The sequence below is a fragment of the Chelonia mydas genome, chromosome 1 (genome assembly GCF_015237465.2).
Source record: "Chelonia mydas isolate rCheMyd1 chromosome 1, rCheMyd1.pri.v2, whole genome shotgun sequence".
NCBI classification, from domain to species: domain Eukaryota; kingdom Metazoa; phylum Chordata; order Testudines; family Cheloniidae; genus Chelonia; species Chelonia mydas.
In genome coordinates this window covers 312,471,115-312,497,153 of record NC_057849.1, presented here as the reverse complement: position 1 = coordinate 312,497,153, position 26,039 = coordinate 312,471,115, and the positions used below count along the sequence as shown (strand labels likewise).

At 42.1% G+C, this 26,039-nt stretch overlaps 1 protein-coding gene and 1 long non-coding RNA gene across 17 annotated transcripts in view; both read right to left on the bottom strand.

Moving 5' to 3' along the window:
• Positions 1-26,039, bottom strand: part of BRD1 (bromodomain containing 1) — a 110,686-nt gene that overhangs the window by 32,507 nt on the left and 52,140 nt on the right. For 12 of the 16 annotated variants that reach the window (XM_037889063.2, XM_037889066.2, XM_043550957.1 and 9 more), the window contains one exon: positions 14,785-15,273. The exons of 2 other annotated variants lie outside the window; for them this stretch is intronic. In XM_037889063.2, the coding sequence (XP_037744991.1) occupies positions 14,785-15,273 (489 nt within the window). The remainder of the gene's footprint in view (positions 1-14,784; positions 15,274-26,039) is intronic. 2 more of the 16 variants (XM_037889065.2, XM_043550920.1) reach the window with 1 other exon arrangement.
• On the bottom strand, positions 566-14,777 carry LOC122466536. The gene is made up of 2 exons (XR_006292146.1): positions 13,950-14,777; positions 566-13,875 (listed from the first exon to the last, which is right to left on the bottom strand). It is a non-coding gene; the product is annotated as an uncharacterized LOC122466536 (long non-coding RNA).

The following is a 26,039-nucleotide window of genomic DNA, read 5'->3' as shown; positions in this document are numbered from 1 at the left end:
TAGAAGCAGCTCATTGTGGCAAAAAGAAAGAAAGCCAAAAATGTTCAAAATTTATTCCAAATAAGGATTAATAATCACCACTTATGAAAAAACAGTAAATAAATAAAATGTTGAAAAGATGACAAAGCAAAAAAAAGAGAGCCTTGCAGATTGCCTGATCCACAACTTCTGATAAAGTCTGAAAGCAGAAGACTGCTAGACCCTGTATATAATAGGAACATTTTCTAAAAGTGGATCATGTTTGCTAACAATGATTCAGACTGACCAATTATTGCCACAGACAGGTCGCAACCAGAGTTTAACCATGTTGATCATATCTGCTTTAAGCATGGTTAAAAACTACTAAAAACCCCAGCAGCAGCTGGCAACATGTCTATTCTGGGGCTCCCAATGTTGCTAATGCTGGTAGTATGAAAATGTCTCTAGAGTTCACAGAGCTTTAGTTATGGCTTTGCAATAGAACACACACTTCAATTAATTCTAATTATTTAAATAGGGCAAAAACTATTAAAAAAATTATACAGATCTTCTGTATAAAATTTGCAAGAAAAAAAAATACACCAAGAACAGAAAAATAGAAACTTTTAATGTGTATATCTGTCCATTTTACATTTACTTCAGTTTGTACAGATACCCAACTATTATACACCACACATCAAAAATGCATATATGTGTATTTGTATATATAAGTATTTGATCTTTGAGGTATAGGGTAATGCACAAAACACATTCTGTGCTCCCAAAATTTAAATGGACATCTGAAGCAAGCCATGTACAGTATAAAAGCTGCATTTTTATCAAATATTATGGAAATTTATCCTCTCAGCATATACAGTTAAAGCACATGGGTTGACTTACCGAGTTTCAGTTAAATATTTCTAACACTTTGATTAAAAAAACCCAACACACATTTTTGTTGGTGTATGCAATTGATAGTCCTTTTTGGTTATTCTAACTTCCCTTCTCAAAGCCAATTTCAAATATTCTTCACTTCTTCAAAAATACTTCTCTTACAAATAACTAGAGTTTTAAAGTTTTTTTTTCTGTTTTGGAATAATACTATATTCTTTTCTTTATTTAATGTATTACTAATAAAAAGAAGCAGCACTTATCAGGGGCTCGATACCACTGGGGAACTAAAAGCACATTGACATAAAAGATACACAGAAGTTTCCCTATTAATAAAAATAAAAGAGCCTATTAGAGAAAATAAAATCTAAACTATACTCTGCCTACTCCCATAAACACCATATTGACTTCACTGATCCATCTCCCCGAAAGCGTACGTAAAGAGAAAGGCCTCACAGTGTACCCTGAAGATCAACTGATATGAGTTATTTTGGATCATACCGGGAAGTCAAAGTTGTGGCCCCCGCACAGACAGCATACTATGAGCACAGCCACATTCATACCAACAAGGCTCTAATTCAAGCATTAAAGATGATTGCAGCTGTGGTAGCACGGAAACCAAGTTATTTTACTGCTTATTTATCAGAAAACTAACTCATCTGCAGTGTGTAATAGTGGGGTAGACAGGTGAAAGGTGACTGGAGAGGATTTATTAAAAAGAAAACCCTCAGCCATATTATTTTTGTTTATATTATTGTAAATGAAGGGTGACGCTTTAAAAATAAAAATTAAAAAGTTTTTCTGCTTGTTTTTATATATTAGAAATAAGACTGGAAATGTTGGTCTTCCCTAATTATGCTGGAGAACTCCTTACGGGTCTCAAGAGATGTTTATTGTAAGCTATCGCACCTGAAAGAATAGGGGTTTTGCATTCTTAATATTCATTCTCTGAAATGTTCATCGGGTATAAAAAACATAAGTGGGTTTTTTGTTTGTTTGAACAAACTGACTAAAAAGTCCTTCCTTTTTGCTCTGCTTTCAGTTCCGCGTGATTTCATTTATCTTTCATCATCATCAAGTCCTTCAGGTTAGATGCATGAATCTGTAATAACAACCCCCCGCCCCGCCAAATCCTTCTCCCACTTTCAAGTTAAAAAAAAAAATCATGGCCTTTTTACATTAAGGCAATAAATATTTCTTTTAAAAATGAGAAGCTCATTTATTTACGTATTACAGTTCATCGCTCAGTAATATGCTCAATGCCATGAGGGAAAAAGAAAGTTTGTTTCAGGCCTGGGATTGGCCCTCAGCTGTGTGCTTGCATTTGGTTGTAATAATTTTAGAAAGTTCACATTATTCCTTAATGACACCATAAAAGACACCTACAGTAAGTGTTGCATAAAGTCTTTGTATCATATCACCATGTATTCTGCAGTCCACATATATTACAGGGGAAACATTTTACAAATATTTTAGATATTTTGTGAAATGTATTTGGATTATATCTTGTATCCCTCTTCCTTCAAGCCAATGCCTAGTTACTATACAAATGATGGGAGGGAAAAATATAAATAATGAATTTAAAAACATCTCCAAAAATGACCTAAACTTTTCTACACATAAAAATGTCGTTGCTTAAAAGGTATCTTGATTCGTTAGAAGCAAAATGGTGCACCTCCCAATCGAACACAGAGAATTCTCCCTTCACACTGCTATAAAACTAAATTTCTAGCCCTGCAGGGTAAAAAAAATAGGGAAATATAACCTGTTACTGCTTTAGGATTGAATAACCCCCCTCCTCCATCTCAGATTGTGATTTTACTTTGTGATGGGTAAAGGGAGAAAATACAAGGACATTGGTTGAATCTGGTTTGTTTGTTTTTTTTAAATAAAGCAGTAGCTGATCCAAAGTTTGGAATATTAGAATTAAGTTTGGGAGGAGAAGGATTCACAGGCAGAGCAAATACCAGGTAATTAGAGGTGTGTGATACATGGCCCCACAATTTACCTCATAGATATCTCCACCTGTGATTGTATAATTAAGCTGTAAACCTTTCACTGGTCCAGAGACAATATAGTCTTTCAATGACAGAAATTCATATTTCAAGATGGGGAATGGAGGCGAAAAACATTTGAGCAGTCTGTTCATAAAAAACAGCAGTTCAGAAGCTATTCAGAAGTTTGGTATGTTAATTCATCTCCACCAGGACTGCTACTAAGGGGCAGAATACAAGTGAGAGGACCACTGATACCAGATAAATACAAATATATCATTCCCACGTGTGTGTGTGAGGTGTACACATAGATTTCCTGAATATAATTTATATATTTGATACACCCCACATGTGGAAGAATTTATTTCTACCACTCCATATTATTTACTCACAAACACACACATATACAGGCCCTGATCCTGCAAATATGTGAATGAGTAACTTTATGCATATGGGTAGCGCCACTCAATTTGTAGGATTGGAGCCTATGTTAAAAACACACACATGCCCCCCCTTAAAAAAAAATCAAACCTTTATGCAAATAAATATATTCTATAATTATTCTTTAGTTTAAACAAGCCAAACAACTGTGATTTTGGTTATCACTGGTACTTTATACATTTGACGTAGGCACTGAAGAGTATGAAATTGCAGATAAGTATACCAATTTGTGAATTTAAAGTGAAATATTTATAACAGGTCTTGAAAATGCAGTTATTTGGGATCAAGATGCGACAGCATACCCCCATTTCATGAGTGTTATATTCACCTCCACAATTCATTGGCTTCTATACCTTTACATGAACAGGGCAATTCTCAATTCACTCTTTATATTCCATGTGCACCACAAAATAATAAATAGCAATTCAGCAGTACTGCTGAATTCACCTAGATGCCCATAGTATTTTACTACTCACCATAAAACTAAACCTAGAGGATCACCACAACCTGTAGCATCAAGAAACATGAAACATTTCTTACCATTACAAAATTATTTAAGTTACATGGATTTAAGGAAATATAACTCAACTCTAGTAAATTTTCAGAGGGTCAATAATTAACAAGTCTTGAAAAATAATCTACCTTAGAAAATATTTTCAAAAAAGGTAAAGAAGTTTAAGAACTATAACGAGAACAATTTTTGAAATGTTAAGCTGTATACTTATTTATGTTTAAGTATTTCATGCACATATTTCACAAGCTTTCAAACAAAACAGAAAACTAGCTACACATTTGCGTACTGGTACACAGCATTCCCCTCATTTATGCTGCTTTAATCTTTTTACTTTACTAATTTAAATTAAAAAAATGTAATTTTTAATTAAAAGATAAAAATACTACCTATTACTAAGAATCTTTAAAAATGAAATAAATATCACAGGAGCATAACTTCTCATAAATGCCACTGAACACATTGTATGACATAAAAGGTTTATTTTAACTTTTTTTCTCCCATATACACGAAGTACTATAAATTTTCACTGTTTTAACTAAATCCATTTTGATATACAAATTTTGATAAATTATTGGGTGTACTAGAATTCTTCATCTAAACTTCAAAAAGGCATTAGAGGACAAAGCAAACATGAAATTATTGAACATATGTCTGTGTTATGTTGTTTTTATTTTCTTGCAAATCGGTCTCTTTTGCACAGGGGAACCAAGCAACTTTTAAATTCAAAATGCACGCACATGCACACCACCCCACTGCCAAAAAAGAAAAAAAAACTAATAGAAATGTTTTGGTTTTAGCAATAACTAACCACCAGAGCTGGCTGGAAAATTTCAGAAGGAATGCTTTTCTGTTGGAAAATACAAATTCATCAAAATAAACATTTCTATTAGAAACCCGCCTGACTTCCTGCCAGTTTGCTTGCCTTGTTCCTTGGCAGACCAGTCTCCCAAGCTCTTTGGAATACCAGGATCTCTAGCTCCCCGTCATCTCAGGAGGTGGACTGGCCCAGAGCAGGGGCTCTCAGGATTTCCAAGTTGCTTGGCTCCTAGGCTCCCCACCTCAGGGTCTGCTAGGACTGTATACAGCTCAGGGAGCCTTGGAAACTTTTAGAAAAAGTCAAAACTAAATGTCATTTTGACTGTTTTTAAAATGAAAATTTGAAATTCCCATTCTGCCTGAAATTTAGTTTTTTGTTTAATTTTGAAATATTTTTTTTTTAATTTCAGAATTTCCTGTGGAACAGGAATTTTTGTTTTCAACCAACTTCCCTAAGGATTTAAATGGCTGAATTTCATAGCAGACTTTCTAAAAGAAGCTCTTTTATTTCACAACAATGGCCATCTTTAGAGAAAAGAAAGAAATTAAATTTCAGAGTATTTATTTTTAATACAAGGTAAAAGGATCCAAGAAGTGCGTCAGCAGTTTTAACAGTCAGTATTTTTACTGTTATCTGATAAACTTTTCTTTTCCAAATTTGGACACAGGGACACATCATTACACATTAAGCTATCTTGGCATGTTAAATCAATTGATTCCTCCAGTTAGCTGTGCATAACTTAGGGCTTCAAAATTTACCAAAAGGGAATCAACATATGACCTTAGATATGCATGTGCAACTTCATTTCTTACCTGAGGCATAGGGAGCTTTATGTTGCATATCTAAGATCAGCATTTGAACCAACGTGTTTTGTGCTTGGAAATGAACAAAATTTTTTGCATTTTAAACCAGCCCCAAGTCAAACAAACACACCAACAAGACAAGACAACCTCTCTCTGCTTTAGGGGAAAAAAAACACCATACTTAAAAAAAAAAAATTAAAAATCCACAGATGAAGCTGAATAAAAATGAAGATGTCGCTACACTGGACAGGCTGGGGGTCAAATTTCATCAATATCAACACAGAGCATTAGCTTTAAAATTTGTTTTTTATATGCATGTCTTTTTACCATGTTATGTGTTATAAATTTCATGGCCCAAGACTGAAGTGTTTGTTTACACCAATAAGTAGGGCCCTACCAAATTGATGATCCATTTCGGTCAATTTCAAGGTTACAGAACCTTAAAAATCGTTAAATTCATGATTTCAGCTATTTAAATCTGAAATTTCACAGTGTTGTAACTGCAGGGGTTCTGACCCAAAAAGGAGTTGTGGGGGGGTCAGAAGATTGTGGGGTGAGGGGTTGCAGTACTGCAACCTGTCACTTCTGTGCTGCTGCTGGTGGTGGTTCTGCCTTCAGAGCTGGGCAGCTGTAGACCGGTGAAGGGCAAAAGAAAAATAAGATGGGGTTTATTTCCTCCCCCCCCCCTTTTTTTAAAAAAAAACATGTAAAAGAGCTGGAAAACTTCTGACACAAACAGTTTTTTTTGTTTCATTTTTACACTAGTAACTGAGGCCCTACCTACAAAGAAAGACTCTGGGCTTATCTACACTTAAAAGGCCAGAGCGGCGCAGCTGCACCGATGCACCACTATAGCGCTTCAGTGAAGATGCTACCTATGGCAACAGGAGGGCTTCTCCCATTAGCGTAGGTAATCCACCTCCCTGAGAATCAGTAGCTATGTCAACAAGAGTCTGCACCAGGAGTTAGGTTAGCATAACTGCACTGCTCAGCAACGCAGTTATAGCAAACACAAATTGCTAGTGTAGACCAAGCCTAAAATGACTGGAAAACTAAGGGAATTATGACATCACATGAGACTGAAAACAGCCACTAAGAGGGTTAAAGAATTTTTAGACAGTGATAAAAACCTTGTTTTTACCAATACTTCTTCCTAATGAACACCTGGGACAAATGACATCTTTGTTAAATATTCCACATCCTTGTCCCTCCAATTAAGTAAGGTGTGACAGTTCACACCACACACCTCATATACACCTACTTCCCAAGCAGTTCTCCAGCAAAACCAGGGGAAGACAAAATTTGACTTAGAAATATCGGCTAAGGTAAAAAAACAAACACACCACCTCTTGTAACTGTTGTTCTTCGAGATGTGTTGCTCAAGTCCATTCCATTCTAGGTGTGTGTGCGCCCACATGTGCGGTCATTGGAGATTTTTACCTGAGCGGTATCCAAAGGGCCGCCCGTTGTGCCCCCCTGAGTGTCACGCCCATGCGCTGGCATGTCAGGGGCCACAGGCCCTACGCCCTCTCAATTCCTTCTTGCCGACAACTCCGACAGAAAGGCAGGAGGGCGGGCAATGGAATGGACATGAGCAACACATCTCAAAGAACAACAGTTACGAAAGGTAGGTAACCGTTTTTTCTTCTTCGAGTACTGGCTCATGTCAATTCCATTGTAGGTGACTCACAAGCAGTATCAATGGAGGTGGGTTCAGAGTTCAAAGCCTTGCATCTTTCAGCACAGCTCGGCCAAAGCCAGCGTTGTCTTGAGCTTGCTGGGTCAGCGTGTAATGTGATGCCAACATGTGGACGGACAACCAGAGAGCGGCTCAACAGATCTCTTGGATCGCCATCAGGGACACCTTTGCCAGCTCTTAGCAGTAACGGATGCGGGCTGTAATCCAGGGTGAGATTCTCTGAGCAGACACCGGACGACCTTTCATCCTGTCTGTCACAACAATGAACAACAACTACGTTGACTTACGGAACTGCTTCATTCTATCTATGTAAAATGCCAACGCCCTCCTGACGTCCAGGGTGTGAAGCCTGCGTTCCTCATCAGCTGCATGGGGCTTCGGACAGAAGACCAGTAACTATATGTCCTGACCAGTATGAAACTGAGAAATGACCCTGGGCAGAAACACCGTAAGCGGGCGCAGCTGGACCGTGTTCTTCTAGAAGATCATATAAGACAGCTCCGAGATGAGCTCCCTGATCTCAGACATCCGTTATGGCAACCAGGAACAAAACCTTCAAGGAGAGAAGCAGGAGGAAGCAGGAAGCCACACGCTCAAAGGGAGGTCTGACAAGCCTTCACAGCACAAAATTCAGATCCCGAGGCAGGGGGAGAGGGGAGGATCCCGGATGTGTGGATAGAGGCATTCCAGACCCTTCAAAAAACATGCTGTCATAGGCTGGGCGAAGAGAGACTTGCCCTGGAATGGAGGACACAACGCCAAAATGGTGGACAGGTGGACCTTGATCAAAGAGATGGACAACCCCTAGCGTTTGAGATGCAGCAGATAATCCAATATGTCCTGCAGCGAAGCCTACTCGGCCCTAAGATGCGTCGCTCCGAGGCCCAGCACTCGAACCTTTTCCATTTAGCCAGGTAGGTTGCCCTGGTGGAGGATTTCTGCTACCCAGCAAGACCTGTTGGACACAGGTCGAGCATGCCCACTCGTCCGTGCTTAGCCATGCAGTAGCCAAGCTGTCAAGTGCAGCACTGCAAGGTTTGGATGCAGAGGAGTGCCATGGTTCTGGGACAGCAGATACAGCCAAAGAGACAGCGGAAGAGGCGTGGCTGCCAAAAGGCTCAGCAACGTGCCGAACCAGTGCTGACGGGCCATGCAGGAGCTACCAGGATAACCGTCACTCTGTCCTGCTTCACCTTCACAAGGACCCTGTGGCACTGGTGGGAAGGAATACATCAGTGCTCCCAACCATGGAATAAAAAAGGCGTCCAAAAGGGAACCTCTGTCCAGACCCCAAATCGAACTTAACACGTGACACTTTCTGTTCTGCCTGGATGCGAACAGGTCCTGGGGGAGTCCATCACCTCTAGAAGATTATGTTGACCATCTCTGGATGGAGTGACCATTTGTGGCAAGATGAGAAGGTCCTGCTGAGGTGATCTGACAAGATGTTCCTGGTGCCTGGCAGGTGGCTGGCGACCAGATGAATGGCATGCTGCACACAAAAGTCCCAAAAGCTGAGCACCTCTTGACAAAGGGCCGAGGACTTGGCAACGCCCTGTCTGTTGATATAATACATCGTGGTGCCATTGTCCGTCAGGACCTGTACCACCTTGCGTTTCAGGTGGGGCAAGAAAGCCTGGCAGTCGAGGTGAACCACCCTGAGCTCCCTGATGTTGATATGGAGGGCGAGATTGTCCCACAGCCAGTGGCTGTGGGTGCTTAGCTCGTCCAGGTGGGCCTCCCAGCCCAGATCCAAATAGTCGGGAGACCAGGTTCAAGCAACGGAGACAGAGCTGTGAAGGGAACTCCCTGCAGCACCGACTTGGGATCCAATCACCATTGCAAGGACAACAGGACATGGTTCGGCACCCTGACCTCCTGGTCCAACCTGGGTCTGCTGGGGATATAGACCGAGGCCAGCCATGCTTGCAGAGGTCATAAATGGAGCCAGCATGGGCGACCACTTGGCCCATCAGACATAGGCAGGTGTGGGCCACAATGAACAGGTGGTTCTTTAAATGGGAGATCAAGTACGACATGGTCTGAAAACACACTTCCGGAAGGAAGGCCCTGGCTCGCATGGAGTCGAGGATCTTCCTTATGAATTCTATGTGCTGGACTCACATTAATGCAGACTTTTTAATGGTTATTAGCAAGCCCAAATCGTGACAAGTCGAACTCACCAGATTGAGGCTCCTCTGCACCTGCTCCTGAGACCCTAGATAAGCCAGTCATCAAGATACAGGAAAATCTGGACCCCTCAATGTCTCATTTAAGCCGCCACTGGAGCCAGGCCTTTTGAGAACACCACTGGGGCCGAAGATAAGTCAAAGGGCAGCACCATGAACTGAAAATCGTGCCTGCTCACTATGAAGCTGAAAAAAATGTCTGTGACCCAGGAATATGGAAATAAGCATCCGGTAAATTGAGAGCGGTGTACTAATCTCCTGGAGGAGATGATGGAACCCAGGGAAACGTCAACTTCTTGAGAGACTTGTGAGGCAACACAGGTCCAGGATGGGTCTGAGGACTCCTTTTGCTTTCAGGATTAAGAAGTACTAGGAGTAGAACACTTTCCCTTTCGTGTCCTCCTCTACTGCCCCCAGCCACATAAGGAGTTGCTCGTGAGAAAGATCCCTGAAGAGGGACAGGGAAAAGGGGCTGTGGGAGGGAGTGGTGGCCGAAAATTGCAGGGTTTAGCCCTGAGATACTATGTGCAGTATCCAGAGGTCCGAGGTGACCCACGACCAGGCCGAACGGTAGGGGTGAAGGTGGTTGAGGAAAAGGAACGGTGGATCTGGGGAATTGGCTGGGGCGTCGCTCTTGAGCACCATCAAAATGAGCACTTCTGCCCTCCGGACAATTCGCTAGGCCAGGCTGAGCAAGTGAGTGGGAGGCAGAATGGAGGCGATGACTAAACCCAGTGTCTCTGTCCCTTCTTCTAGCAGACCCTGGATGAGACTGCCACAGCCATGGCAGTGGAGGCAGCCAGAACCGTGCTGAATGGAGCTCGGTGCCGGGGGTGCACGTCGCACTGATGCCAAGACAGCTCAGAGGCCGGATGGAGGGCGGACTCCATCAGAAAAACCTGAGGTCGAATGTCCCGCTCTTTCTGCATGCTGGGCCAAAAGTTTCTGCAGATACGGCACTTCTCTTATGTGCGCCTCCCCTAAGCACTTGAGACAGTGCCGTGGGAGTCACTAATAGGCATAGGCCTGTTCAAGCTCTGTGTAGGGCTTGAACCCCAGAGACCGGAGCATGCCCACAAGGGGCAAAGTCCCCTCTGGGACTCTAACTACTAAAAACTAGACACTTAACAGGTACTTAACACTAACTACTGAAGAATTAATTACATACAAGGCCTTAAGGAATGAAGTCCAAAGGAGAAAAAAAACTGATAGCCCTTGCTAAGCAAGGAAAAGCGCACCAACTAACCACCATGGGCAGTAAGAAGGAACTGAGAGGGGATAGGGCCAATGGTGCCTGATATACCAGCGCCTGGGCGCAACACTCAAGGGGACGCCACAGCTGGCCCTATGGTTACCGCTAAGGCGAAAATCTCCGACGACCGCGCACATGGGTGCGCACACACCTAGAATGGAAACGACATGAGCAAGCACTCCAAGAACAAGCAAGTGGTTTTTTATATACCTTTCAACTTCTCTCAATATGTCACAACGCATCAAAAAGGGAACAAGCCAATTTTTAAAAATTTCTGTACAAGTTAAAACTAACTTATGATTTTCTAGCTTTTTAAAAAGCTTTCCCTCTCACTCTCCTCCACAAAGGAGTCCTACACAATTCTTGTAATTTTTTTCTACCATCTTCTAATGTTCGTTTGATAATACCAGCCTTCTTGGCAAGGCTTCAACAACCAAGTCAATGCTATCTACTTTCAACCTTAATGCCATCTTAGAAGTTTTATGTATGGAGAATTAAGCTATTTTTTGAAGGACAGGAGGGATTAAGATCTCTCTGGGAGATAAGAGATCAGAAGCAGAAGTAAAGAATGGTATCACTAAAACTGACTGGTTTTAGACCTCTCAAAAGATAAAATTTTGATGTTTCGTATATTACCATCTATTCCCCAAAACATTACTTATTTTACATTAATTTATTTCTATTTTATTAGAAAATCATAACACACAGAAACTGTCATACCAAACAGACCAGCAGTCCTGTCTCTTAACACTGACTAGTAAAGACAATGACCTCGCTTTAGAGAGCTTATTCTAATGACCATAAATTCATGAATTAAAAATACAGAAAGAACTCATTATCTGGCAAGAGGAAAAGAGGAAGGGAAGAGTACCTAAATATGGCTATGATTTTTCTATTGCTCAAGAAACTACATGAAAAAGTAAGATTTCAAGAAGGAGTCTGCACAGTGTAAGGGGCATAGGGCAAAATACAAGGCATAGTGGAATAGTGTGGGAAGAAGTGCCAACATCTTATGTGGACAGATAAGAAGTGACTTTGAAGAACAAGAGCTGGCAGCGCACAGACTTAAGTAAGAGTAATGGGGGAGATGAGATGCTGACAGCAAAAAACTTGGGACCACCATTCGATCACTTCACTTTCCTTCCAGAGACTACCGCAGCCTTGAACATGTGATATATAATACAGAAAATATACAGCTTTTGTTAAATTGCTCATTATATTCCTATAATACAAAAAGATTACATTTAATACTCATACTAATGAAACTGAAAAATTATTATACTGGTTTATCTTCCAATTACTACGAATGTTGATCTGTACTAGGAGAAACACGAGGAATGTAATCATAGAAGCAACGCCTTTAAGCAGAACTTGTCTATGACTTCATGATTTTCAAAAGGTACATCTGAATAAAAAAAACAAAGTCTTTTGAACATGAACATTTTGACTATCAACATGAAATAATAATTTAGTAAAATATCAATCTGAAAACAGAAATGTCATACTCCTGCATTTTCTGTATTTTTAATTTCATTTCATTTTGATTGAACACTAACATGCTACTCTGTAGTAGTTTAAGACACTGAACCTGCAAAGAAAATCAATTTCAACTAGATTTGGATTTCACAAAGATACAAGGAAGGGTCTGTGCACTGGACCTCTCTAAAGGATCATGGTCCACGGCAGCAGCCAATTCCAACAAACTGATCACTTATCCGAGTTAATGTGAAAGAGATAAACAGGTATGAAAACTTTAATGAAGAACTTTGTCAAAAAGATGGCAATTCAGGAAAGAAAAACTTTGTTTAGAGAACAGCAGTGGAGATTGTAAAATAAGCACAAAATGGAAAACAAGGAGCTATTTCAGTAGGAGTTCTGAATCAATAAGGGCTGCAGGATCAGGACTTTAGGAGAGAGCTAAATCCACAGGAGTTGTGTGTGTTTAACAGCTGCATGACTGAGCCCCTGAACAATGTTCAAGATTAAGTGAAAAACTTGCTAATTAAGTCTAGATTTATATGGACCTAAACCTATATATTCATCTAAATGAACTAAATAAAAAATAAAAATGCATCTTAAATATTTGTACTTTGAGATTAAGCAACAAAAATATTTATAGATTTAAAATGCACAGTTCTATTAAATGGAATTTTATTTTAAAGAAGGCATTTCTCTTCATCTTTAGGGTTTTATTTTAACTACTCAATCAGTTGTTAATGTGGTTAGAGTAATATAGCTAACATTTCTGAACTGTGAGACTGACTGCAAGTAAAAGATGTTATCCCCAGTCAATTTACTTAATTCCATAAAGATACTCAAAATAAAGTGCGAGACTGTCTCACTCAAATAGATTTTTTAAAAAAACTCTGTAAAACAGTTCTGAAACTCAAAATATCTGGGGTGAAATTCTGGCCTCACTGAAGTCACAAAGAGTTCTGGCATTGCCTCGAATGGAGCAAAGATGTTAATCCTTGCATCTAAGCAGGAAGTCACAACTGAATTTTACAATAATTAGGATTTCAGACAAGCTTTGTTTTTCAACTGTTACATAAAATATAACTGGTAAAATTATCACGTAAGTGTAAGAACTAAACACTGCAGTTTGTATTTCTTGATTTTTTAAATAATGTATACAATAAACTTTTGTAAATGTAATTTAAATGTTTGGATTAATTTTGTAAGTGGGCCTATAGATAATCTGTACATTCTGTATCTAGGATATAGAATATATAGCAATGCTATATTGTGTACATATTATACATTATGCACTTCTATTAACAATTGGTGAGAGTAAACATGTAGCGAAAGAAGCCCCATAGACTTTCAGTGCAGATTAATCCATTGTCCGAATTCAAAACATCAATCTAGTATCACAGTATTTATGTAAAATACATTAATCTTTCTAATCAGATGTCAGTGTTGTTTCCAAGTATGTCTGAAAAAGCATTTTTACAGGAAAAAATCATTTAAAAATTGCACCAAGTGTTACTTGTAATTTCCTCCCCATATATTTTCTGGCTACGGTGGTGTGACAGTTCCGTTTGTTTCTCCTTGATGAAAACCCACCCCAATGGTTCACTCCACTTCCCTGCTAGCCAACCGCCCTCCCTCCTTCGACTCAACAGTAAATAGAAACTTTTTAAAATTATACTTTCACAGCATGAGTTTTTTATGCAGATCCAATTTTGTTTCAGTGGAGTCAGAACTAACATCATGCATACGTTTCAAACATAAAAATCTATATATCAACATGACAAATGGCAGAGGATATAAAAAAACAAGAATTTTAAAGACTAACCTAAGGAAAGTACATATTACTAGTTTCTTACTTTATCCTTCCCCCACCTCCCCATACATTTGTTCTAGTCAAAGTATCTACTACAAATATAACTGAGAAAAACACTATCAAGAAGAATAATTAACTTACACAACTTCATTTCACAGGACAGAATAAGTTCCTCATAAAATTTCTGAAAAAACTAGTTCAGGTGACATCTAGCCATGGTAATCTTACAGTTGGATCCTTTAGCTCAAATATTTGACACCTACAATTTTCTTATGCATGGCTTTACTTTTTAAAAATCTTCACTTAAAAATAGGAATTTTCTAAAGAAAAGCCAACAATGCCTTAAGATTTTAACACTCCAGATACAACATTCTGTATAGCTATCACTCACACATTCTAAACTTATAGTCATATCACTTTTGCTTCATAGAAAGGAAAGGCGTTAGATGGAAAATTAATACAAAGTAAAAAGGCATGGGATAAATACAAAATAAAAAGTCAGAGAGAGTATAATGATGGCTGCTGATGGGGCGGGATTCATGTTTATGTCCTATAAAGAAATGTAATGTAGATTCACCAGTGGTCTTTTCAGAGGAAGTGAGTTGTTTGTCTCCCCTAGTGGATGCAAGGGAAAGATAACACGAAGCAAGCATAACAAAAAAAAAAATTTTTTTTTTTGAGAGAAAGAGAGCGATCTGTACTACAGCAATAAAAATTTGAGAAGCAATCTCAATAATAAAGGACTGTCAGCAACAAACCAATAACTTTCCTAAATCATAACTGCACTTGGTTCAACTGTGAGGAAAAAATGCTGAAGTGTTGAAATAATTTAAACAATTAAACAATTATTTAAGTAAATGTATATTAAAATGTCTGTTGTATCATCTGTATTATCTTCCAATATTTCTGCCCACCAATATGTAAGTTTTGTAATATTTACCTGTATCCAAGCGCTTTACAGGGGACTCATCATCAACCTCAGAATCTCCACATGCACTTCTTGATCTTTTCCTTGGCTGCAGAAGAGTCTCCAACCTTGGAAGGACTACAGACAAAAAGGTTTTGGTCCCTAGCTGTGGAGAAGTTGGCTGGGTTTCAGTGTTCTTTGCAGACTTTGGGGGGCTTATACTTTTTGATTTGCAGAAGAGAATGGATGTACGTCTGTTTACATCAGTTGATGACTCAGCTACAGCAGAAACAGTCGACTCATTGAGATTACTGTCAAGTAAGTGTTCTGGAGTGTGTCCATTTATTTCTTTCTGAATGGAAGTGCTATATAATTCATTATCAAATTTTACTCTTTTGTAAAGCTTACTCTGCTCTGGATTGAGTTCTACTGGTTTGAGGGTTGGTGGTTCTGAATTAGTCTCCAAGTTTGAAGGAAGAGGTAATGCATCTGATGGTTCAAGTTTAGGGGGAGATTTATCTCCTGAAAAAATTATAAATAGAGTGTGATTTTTGAAAACTGGTAGTTATAAAATCTATTATAACACTCACTATAAATGTTCAGCTCATCAAATAATTGTTGTTTGGAAACAAACCATAACATTTTAAATACATAAACGTTTGGCTAGCAACAACCTATCCTAGTTAGTAGTGCCTAGCTTTATACTGGGATTCTAACAAAATAGGTGTTTACATTTAGTGTTAAAAATTTAAACCTGGGCAGGTATTTTTACCTTACATGCAATGGTATTTAAAATCTTAGGTACAAGAACTTTTTACAGAAAAGTAGAGTAGCAGATGATTTTTATCTGGTAATGCAAGTACTTCACCATTAACATTAAAGTCTGAATAAAATACATTTTCCTAATTTAAATATTCATCTTACCTGTTTAAGTTAATTTAAATAAGAAAAGCATTTTTAAAGCAGATAAAGCCATTTTTAAAAATTGCATTTATAGCTTAACCTATCAAAATTAACCGTAATAGTGGGCTATAAACTATTACCGAATTCACAAATTGGAAAGTTCTGCAAAGCTGCTTTACAGTTATGGGTACCAGTTTTAAATTTTAAAACGTATAGTTACTGACAAATGCTTGGCAAAGACATCTTTGCAGCCATTACAGGAGAAATCAGAAAAACCACCCCTCTACCAATTTTTCTTTCCCCCTATCCAACCCAAATGTCAATTCTGACTTCTGTTTTGTTTTTCTTTTCTTTCAATTTCATGGTGTAGAATGGCAAGACACACATTGTGGATATTTAGATAAAACTAGCACTAGAAAATGCTCTTTAAACACAAATGACAGAAGAAAAAATTCTGCTCTACAGAACTCAATAAAACAAGCAAAAATTACCCAACCCACAGTTTGCAACAGATAAGTGTACAAATTATTCATCTTTCCTATACCCCTTTAAAAAAAAAAAAGCCCATGTTGAGACGTCTACCTGCTTTCTCTACAGATATATTGCTACACTAACAAAATGAAAAGGCTATATCTTTACAAGTGAGCATTTATGCAATCAAATGTAACTTGTTGCACCACAAAAATAATCGTTTGTGTAGAACACAAAAAGGATCAAACATATTTAACTAATCTCATGCAGATTTAAGTTTACATACGTATACTGCACATAAACCAGCCAGAAAGTCTGGAATTCTATTGACTTAAATGATAATTCATTAGTTTGTCATTTTTTATCTACATAGAATCATAGAATATCAGAGTTGGAAGGGACCTCAGGAGGTCATCTAGTCCAACCCCCTGCTCAAAGCTGGACCAATCCCCAATTAAATCATCCCAGCCAGGGCTCTGTCAAGCCAGACTTTAAAAACTTCCAAGGAAGGAGATTCTACCACCTCCCTAGGTAACGCATTCCAGTGTTTCACCACCCTCCTGGTGAAAAAGTTTTTCCTAATATCCAATCTAAACCTCCCCCACTGCAACTTGAGACCATTACTCCTTGTCCTGTCCTCTTCTACCACTGAGAATAGTCTAGAACCATCCTCTCTGGAACCACCTCTCAGGTAGTTGAAAGCAGCTATCAAATCCTCCCTCATTCTTCTCTTCTGCAGACTAAACAATCCCAGCTCCCTCAGCCTCTCCTCATAAGTCATGTGTTCCAGACCCCTAATCATTTTTGTTGCCCTTCACTGGACTCTCTCCAATTTATCCACATCCTTCTTGTAGTGTGGGGCCCAAAACTGGACACAGTACTCCAGATGAGGCCTCACCAATGTCGAATAGAAGGGAACGATCACATACCTCGATCTGCTCGCTATGCCCCTACTTATACATCCCAAAATGCCATTGGCCTTCTTGGCAACAAGGGCATACTGCTGACTCATATCCAGCTTCTCGTCCACTGTCACCCTTAGGTCCTTTTCCGCAAAACTGCGGCCTAGCCATTCGGTCCCTAGTCTGTAGCTGTGCATTGGGTTCTTCCGTCCTAAGTGCAGGACCCTGCACTTATCCTTATTGAACTTCATCAGATTTCTTTTGGCCCAATCCTCCAATTTGCCTAGGTCCCTCTGTATCCTATCCCTGCCCTCCAGCGTATCTACCACTCCTCCTAGTTTAGTATCATCCGCAAATTTGCTGAGAGTGCAATCCACACCATCCTCCAGATCATTTATGAAGATATTGAACAAAACCGGCCCCAGGACCGACCCTTGGGGCACTCCACTTGACACCAGCTGCCAACTAGACATGGAGCCATTGATCGCTACCCGTTGAGCCCGACAATCTAGCCAACTTTCTACCCACCTTATAGTGCATTCATCCAGCCCATACTTCCTTAACTTGCTGACAAGAATACTGTGGGAGACCGTGTCAAAAGCTTTGCTAAAGTCAAGAAACAATACATCCACTGCTTTCCCTTCATCCACAGAACCAGTAATCTCATCATAGAAGGCGATTAGATTAGTCAGGCATGACCTTCCCTTAGTGAATCCATGCTGACTGTTCCTGATCACTTTCCTCTCATGTAAGTGCTTCAGGATTGATTCTTTGAGGACTTGCTCCATGATTTTTCCGGGGACTGAGGTGAGGCTGACTGGCCTGTAGTTCCCAGGATCCTCCTTCTTCCCTTTTTTAAAGATTGGCACTATATTAGCCTTTTTCCAGTCATCTGGGACTTCCCCCGTTCGCCACGAGTTTTCAAAGATAATGGCCAATGGCTCTGCAATCACATCCGCCAATTCCTTTAGCACTCTCGGATGCAGTGCATCTGGCCCCATGGACTTGTGTTCATCCAGCTTTTCTAAATAGTCCCAAACCACTTCTTTCTCCACAGAGGGCTGGTCACCTCCTCCCCATGCTGTGCTGCCCAGTGCAGTAGTCTGGGAGCTGACCTTGTTCGTGAAGACAGAGGCAAAAAAAGCATTGAGTACCTTAGCTTTTTCCACATCCTCTGTCACTAGGTTGCCTCCCTCGTTCAGTAAGGGGCCCAGACTTTCCTTGACTTTCTTCTTGTTGCTAACAGACCTGAAGAAACCCTTCTTGTTACTCTTGACATCTCTCACTAGCTGCAACTCCAAGGGTGATTTGGCCTTCCTGATTTCACTCCTGCATGCCCGAGCAATATTTTAATACTCTTCCCTGGTCATTTGTCCAACCTTCCACTTCTTGTAAGCTTCTTTTTTATGTTTAAGATCCGCTAGGATTTCACTGTGAAGCCAAGCTGGTTGCCTGCCATATTTATTATTCTTTCGACTCATTGGGATGGTTTGTCCCTGCAACCAAAGAATCCCTGTTGAGAAGTACAGCCAGCTCTCCTGGACTCCTTTCCCCTTCATGTTAGTCCCCCAGAGGATCCTACCCATCCGCTCCCTGAGGGAGTCGAAGTCTGCTTTCCTGAAGTCCAGGGTCCGTATCCTGCTGCTTACCTTTCTTCCCTGCGTCAGGATCCTGAACTCAACCAACTCATGGTCACTGCCTCCCAGATTCCCGTCCACTTTTGCTTCCCCCACTAATTCTTCCCGGTTTGTGAGCAGCAGGTCAAGAAAAGCTCCCCCCCAGCTGGCTCCTCTAGCACTTGCACCAGGAAATTGTCCCCTACGCTTTCCAAAAACTTCCTGGATTGTCTATGCACCGCTGTATTGCTCTCCCAGCAGATATCAGGAAAATTAAAGTCACCCATGAGAACCAGGGCGTGCGATCTAGTAGCTTCTGCGAGTTGCCGGAAGAAAGCCTCATCCACCTCATCCCCCTGGTCCGGTGGTCTATAGCAGACTCCTACCACTATATCACTCTTGTTGCTCACACTTCTAAACTTAATCCAGAGACACTCAGGTTTTTCTGCAGTTTCGTACCGGAGCTCTAAGCAGTCATACTGCTCCCTTACATACAGTGCTACTCCCCCACCTTTTCTGCCCTGCCTGTCCTTCCTGAACAGTTTATAACCATCCATGACAGTACTCCAGTCATGTGAGTTATCCCACCAAATCTGTTATTCCAATCACGTCATAATTCCTTGACATCACCAGGACCTCCAGTTCTCCCTGCTTGTTTACAGCAGTGTGGTAAGTGCTTTCTATACACTCAAAAAGGACCACCTTTCCTCTGACTAGTTCACAATCTATGCATTAGTAATGAAACACCTAAAATGTTAAAATCTCAGCCCTGGTCTACACTACGAGTTTAGGTCGAATTTAGCAGCATTAGATCGATTTAACCCTGCACCTGTCCACACGACGAAGCCATTTTTGTTGACTTAAAGAACTCTTAAAATCAATTTCTGTACTCCCCAACGAGGGGATTAGCACTGAAATCGACATTGCCGGGTCGAATCTGGGGTAGCGTGGACGCAATTCGACGGTATTGGCCTCCGGGAGCTATCCCAGAGTGCTCCATTGTGACCGCTCTGGACAGCACTCTCAACTCAGATGCACTAGCCGGGTACACAGGAAAAGCCCCAGGAACTTTTGAATTTCATTTCCTGTTTGGCCACCGTGGCGAGCTCATCAGCACAGGTGACCACACCGTCCCAGAATCGCAAAAGAGCTCCAGCATGGACCAAACGGGAGGTACTGGATCTGATCGCTGTATGGGGAGACGAATCCGTGCTCTCAGAACTCCGTTCCAAAAGACAAAATGCCAAAATATTTGCAAAAATCTCCAAGGGCATGATTGACAGAGGCTACAACAGGGACCCGCAGCAGAAAATTAAGGAGCTCAGGCAAGCCTACCAAAAAGACAAAGAGGCAAATGGTCGCTCTGGGTCAGAGCCCCAGACATACCGCTTCTATGATGAGCTGCATGCAATTCGGGGGGGGGGGGGGGGGGGGGGCGGCGGCCTACCACTACCCCACCCCTGTCCGTGGACACCTGAAGAGGGGAGTCTCATGCAACAGGGATGAGGATTTGGGGGACGAGGAAGACGATGAGGAGAAGGATAGCGCACAGCAGGCAAGCAGAGAAACCGTTCTCCCCGACAGCCAGGAACTGTTCATCACCCTGGAACCAATACCCTCCCAACCCTCCCAAGGGGGGCTCCTGGACCATGAAGCCGGAGAAGGCACCTCCGGTGAGTGTACCTTTGTAAATATAATACACTGTTTAAAAGCAAGCGTGTTTAATGATTAATTTGCCCTGAAGACTTGGGATGCACTCGCAGCCAGTACAGCTACTGGAAAAGTCTGTTAATGTGTCTGGGGATGGGGCGGAAATCCTCCAGGGACATCTCCATGAAGCTCTCCTTAAGGTACTCCCAAAGCCTTTGCAAAAGGTTTCTGGGGAGGGCAGCCTTATTCCATCCTCCATGGTAGGACACTTTACCACGGCAGGCCAGTAGCACGAAGTCTGGAATCATTGCATAAGAAAGCATGGCAGCGTATGGTCCCGGTGTTCGCTGGCATTCAAGCAACATCCGTTCTTTATCTCTCTGTGTTATCCTCAGGAGAGTGATCATCCCACAGAATTGGGGGGGAGGAAGGGGGGTTAGTTGGATTTGTGCTCCACTTTAACCCAAAAACCGCAGCCCCTCCTTTTAAATGGTCAACTCAAAGGGTGCTTGGTATGGGAAAGGAGGGCACTGAGATTTGAAACCATTCCCAAGTTATGAAGGTTGAAGAAGCCGAAAGACTGTGGCTTACCGTGGCTGCCTGCAAGCCGAATTCTGTTGCCTGGCCCTGCGTGTGGGATCTCTCACATCAAACCGGCAGGCCCTCAATATAAGAGGCAAAATGCGACCTTGCACATGTGCTATGTAATGTTAACAGCTTGGTTCATTGTGAAAGAGTCTACCCATTCTTCTCTAAAATGTGTCTTTTTAAATACTCCTCTCCCTTTTTTCCCTCCTGCATCTGCAAATGTTTCAACACGCCCCCCATCATCTCCGTTCAAGAGGCTAATGCAGATAAGAAGGTGGAAAAAAAAGCACTCGCGGTGAAATGTTCTCAGCTCATCCAATCCTCCCACACTGAAATAACTCAGCAGAATGCGTGGAGACAGACAATGTCAGAGTTCAGGAAAGCAGACAGAAGAGATGAGCGCGATGAGAGGTGGAGGCAGCGCGATGACAGGAGGCAGGATGCAATGCTGAGGCTACTGGGGGATCAAACTGACATGCTCTGGTGTCTGGTGGAGCTGCAGGAAAAGTAGCAGGACCACAGACCTCTGCTGCAGCCCATGTAACCGCTCACCCTCCTCCCGAAGTTCCACAGCCTCCTCACTCAGACACCCAAGAACACAGGGGGCGGGGGGGGGGGAGGAGGGGGAAGGAGTGTGCTCCAGGCACCCAACCACACCATCCCAGAGGACTGCCCAAGCAACAGAAGGCTGGCATTCAAGTTTTGAAGTGCAGTGTGGCCTTGTCCTTCCCTCCTCCTGTCATCCACCACCCCACCTGGTGCTTTCCTCTTCCCCCACCCCTCCGAGGCTACCTTGGCAGTTATCCCCCTATATGTGTGATGAATTAATAAATAATGCATGATTTTGAAACAACAATTACTTTATTGCCTCTGCAAGCAGTGATCGAAGGGGGGAGGGCGGTTGGCTTACAAGGAAGTAGAGTGAACCAAGGGGGCGGGTTTTCATCAAGGAGAAACAAACAGAACTCTCATACCATAGCCTGGCCAGTCATGAAACTGGTTTTCAAAGCTTCTCTGATGCGCACCGCGCCCTGCTGTACTATTCTAATCGCCCTGGTGTCTGGCTGCACATAATCAGCAGCCAGACGATTTGCCTCAACCTTCCACCCCACCATAAATGTCTCCCCCTTACTCTCACAGAGATTGTTATTGCTGCTTGCTGTGTGCTCCACAATGAGAATATTGGTTTCACTGAGGTCTAACCGAGTCAGTAAACTGCACCAGCGCGCTTTTAATTGTCCAAATGCACATTCTACCACCATTCTGCACTTGCTCAGCCTATAGTTGAACAGCTCCTGACTACTGTCCAGGGTGCCTGCGTATGGTTTCATGAGCCATGGCATTAAGGGGTAGCCTGGGTCCCCAAGGAGAACTATAGGCATTTCAACATCCCCAACGGTTATTTTCTGGTCTGGAAAGTGAATCCCTTGCTGCAGCTGTTCATACATACCAGAGTTCCTGAAGATGCAAGCATCACGTACCTTTCCCGGCCATCCCACGTTGATGTTGGTGAAAAGTCCCTTGTGATCCACCAGTGCTTGCAGCACCATTGAAAAGTACCCCTTGCGGTTTATGTACTAGCTGCCAAGGTGGTCCGGTCCCAAGATAGGGATATGCGTTCCGTCTATCACCCCACCACAGTTAGGGAATCCCATTGCAGCAAAGCCATCCACTATGACCTGTACATTTCAGAGTCACTACCCTTGATAGCAGCAGCTCAGTGATTGCATTGGCTACTTGCATCACAGCAGCCCCCACAGTAGATTTGCCCACTCCAAACTGATTCCCGACTGACCGGTAGCTGTCTGGCGTTGCAAGCTTCCAGAGGGCTATCGCCACTCACTTGTGAGCTGTGAGGGCTGTTCTCATCTTGGTATTCTTGCGCTTCACGACAGGGGAAAGCAAGTCACAAAGTTCCATGAAAGTGCCCTTACGCATGCGAAAGTTTTACAGCCACTGGGAATCACCCCAGACCTGAAACACTATGCGGTTCCACCAGTCTGTGCTTTTTTTCCGGGCCCAGAATCGGCGTTCCATGGCATGAGCCTGCCCCGTTGCCACCAGGATGTCCAAATTGCTGGGGCCTGTGCTTTGAGAGACGTCTGTGTCCATGTCCTCATCACTCTCATCACCACGCTGCCGTCGCCTCTTCTCCCGCTTTTGCAGGTTCTGGTTCTGCACATACTGCAGGATAATGTGCGAGGCGTTTACAATGCTCATAATTGCTGCGGTGAGCTGAGCGGGCTCCATGCTTGCCGTGGTATGGCGTCTGCAGGAGAGCAGAGTTGCAGCGGAAGCGGTGGCTGATGATGGATGCCACGAGAATAGATATTTATAGAGAACGACGAGAGGACCTGCAAGGTGGATTCATGGGAGCAGGAGAGTGGAGTTGCAGCAGAAGCAGTGGAGGATGACTATTAGCACCACACACATTTCCCAAGGAAGAACATGTACTGGGGAGCCCACGACAGACAACATGGAGAAATTCTCTATTGAGACAATAGCAGCAGAGCAGAGTTGCAGCAGAACCGGTGGCAGACGACGGTTAGCAGTCCTAGTGCACCGTCTGCTGCCAGCAGCACCCAGGACACAACAGCGGCGGTGTGAGTGAGTTGAGCTGAGCGGGCTGCACACTTGCTGTGATATGGCGTCTGCGTGGAAAAACGGCGCAGAAAGATTGTCTGCCGTTGCTTTCACGGGGAGGGGGGGCGGGCGGGCGCGCGACTGACGACACATACCCAAAACCACCCGTGACAATGTTTTTGCCCCATCAGGCACTGGGAGCTTAACCCAGAATTCCAATGGGCAGAGGAGAACGCGGGAACTGTGGGATAGCTATCCACAGTGCATCGCTCCGTAAGTCGATGCTAGCCATGGTAGTGAAGATGCACTCCACTGACTTAATCCGCTTAGAGTGGACATGCACAATCTACTGTATAAAACAGATTTCTAAAAATCGACTTCTTGAATATCGATCTAATTTCGTAGTGTAAACATACCCTCAGTTGCATTCAAATCATAACAAGGTGGAATCTGGTGCTTCTCTTGTGAACTTACTCAGGGACAAAAAGGAAAGGAGTACTTGTGGCACCTTAGAGATCCGATGAAGTGAGCTGTAGCTCACGAAAGCTTATGCTCAAATAAATTGGTTAGTCTTTAAGGTGCCACAAGTACTCCTTTTCTTTTTGCGAATACAGACTAACACGGCTGTTACTCTGAAACCTGTCATTACTCAGGACAGGATCCCAAAATAAGAATCCTGTTCAAATGGTATCTTTAAAAATAAATGTAAACTTTCTTATTAAGCACCGATTTGATAAGAATGTTTTATATTGTTCCTCTTTATAAAATCCAAATTATTTGCAAGAAAAATGTGATATATGAGAGACAGACACAATATCTAACTACCAATGGAAGCAACTAGCAAAAGGGAAGATTTAACCACATATCACAAAGCTGTAATTTTACTGAGGTACTCTGCAAATATTATAACTCTCAAGAATAGAGATCTTTTTTGTGTGGTCAGAAATCCAAAATGGAATTATAAACATACTGGATAATCCATAGCACTTTGAGAGACTAACAATGTAAAAATTCCTCTTCCCTGGTCATACCTGCTGTGTTTTTTATTTATTTATTTATTTTTAAAAACAACTATCAGGATCTATTTGCCTGCATCTCTCATATCTGTTTTGCAATATGTTTCTAATTCTTTTCTAACTCATTTCTATTCCAGAGTTTAAATTTAAGCTATTTACAATCCTTAAAGGTATATGAATTTTTAACTGTACTTTTGACCTACTACATCACTTCTGAATAATTATGTTAACACGTTTTTTAAAATTACATTTATTTCAGGTATATGTAATAAGTGTATGTCTAACCACTATGCATTTTATTTATAAACACATCTTTTGACTATTTTAAGATTCAAATGTATTTAAATCAATCTGATTTTTTTTTTTTTTTTTTTTTTTTACTGTTTTAATTATCTGTCAGTAAGAAAGTTCAGAAATAAATGTTTTCAGTTTTAACAAGATTAGGGAGATAATTTAAGGAATCAGATTCGCTCAAAAATTATTAAAATAGCTATTCTAAGAGTACTCAGAAATCACAGAATTAGATGAGAAGGCCAACTGCAGTTGTAGTTACATTTTTCTAACACTGTGCCTCCATATTGCAACAGTTTATATATTTTGAAAAACATTTTTATCAAGCTAAGAGACTCAAACATGCAATTCCAAAGATGGCTAAGTGATGGAGCAGTTCAGGATATTTGATTTTTTTTTTTTAAATACTAGCTTTCAAACGACTTGCAAGCCTCAAGTTGTACAATAGCTAGTCTATGTAAACACATGATCTCTAAGGTGCCACAAGTACTCCTTTTCTTTTTGCGAATACAGACTAACACAGCTGCTACTCTGAAACATGATCTTATTCTGACTACCATAATCTCCCCCGTCCCCTCCCCCACTTTCTAATCCCACAAAACCAAAACACCCTTGCCCTGTCCCCTGCACCACCCCTTCCTCTGAGGACCCCCCCCAGCTCACTCCATCCCCCCACCCTCACTCACTTTCATCGGGCTGCGGCAGGGGGTTGGGGTGCGGGAAGGGGTGAGGGCTTCAGCTTGGGGTGCAGGATGGGGTTTAGGGCTGTGGCAGGCTGTTCGGGTGCAGGACGGGGGTGAGGGCTCTGGGAGGAAGTTAAGGTGTGGGAGAGGTTCCAACCTGGGGCAGGGGATTGGGGTGCGAGCTCTGGATGGGCAGCACTTACCTCAGGTGGCTCCCGGACACGGCTGGCATGTCCAATTCCTAGGTGGAAAGACCAGTGGGTTCTGCGTGCTGCCTGTGCCAATGGTAGCTGTGGAGGCGGTGCTCGGGGTGGGGGCAGCACGCAGAACCCCTGTAGCCACCCCTGCACCTAGGAGCCAGACATGCCGGCTGCTTCCAGGAGCTGCACAGAGCCAGGGCAGGAAGCCTGCCTGAGCCCCGCTGACCAGACTTTCAGCGGCCCAGTCAACAGTGCTGACCGGAACCACCAGGGTCCCTTTTCGACTGGGCGTTCCGGTCAACCCTACTTTACCCCCAACCCTTCTTTCCTACTGTTTATTATATTCATATTCTGCAACCTTCTACTTCATTTCTGGCAAATTCCA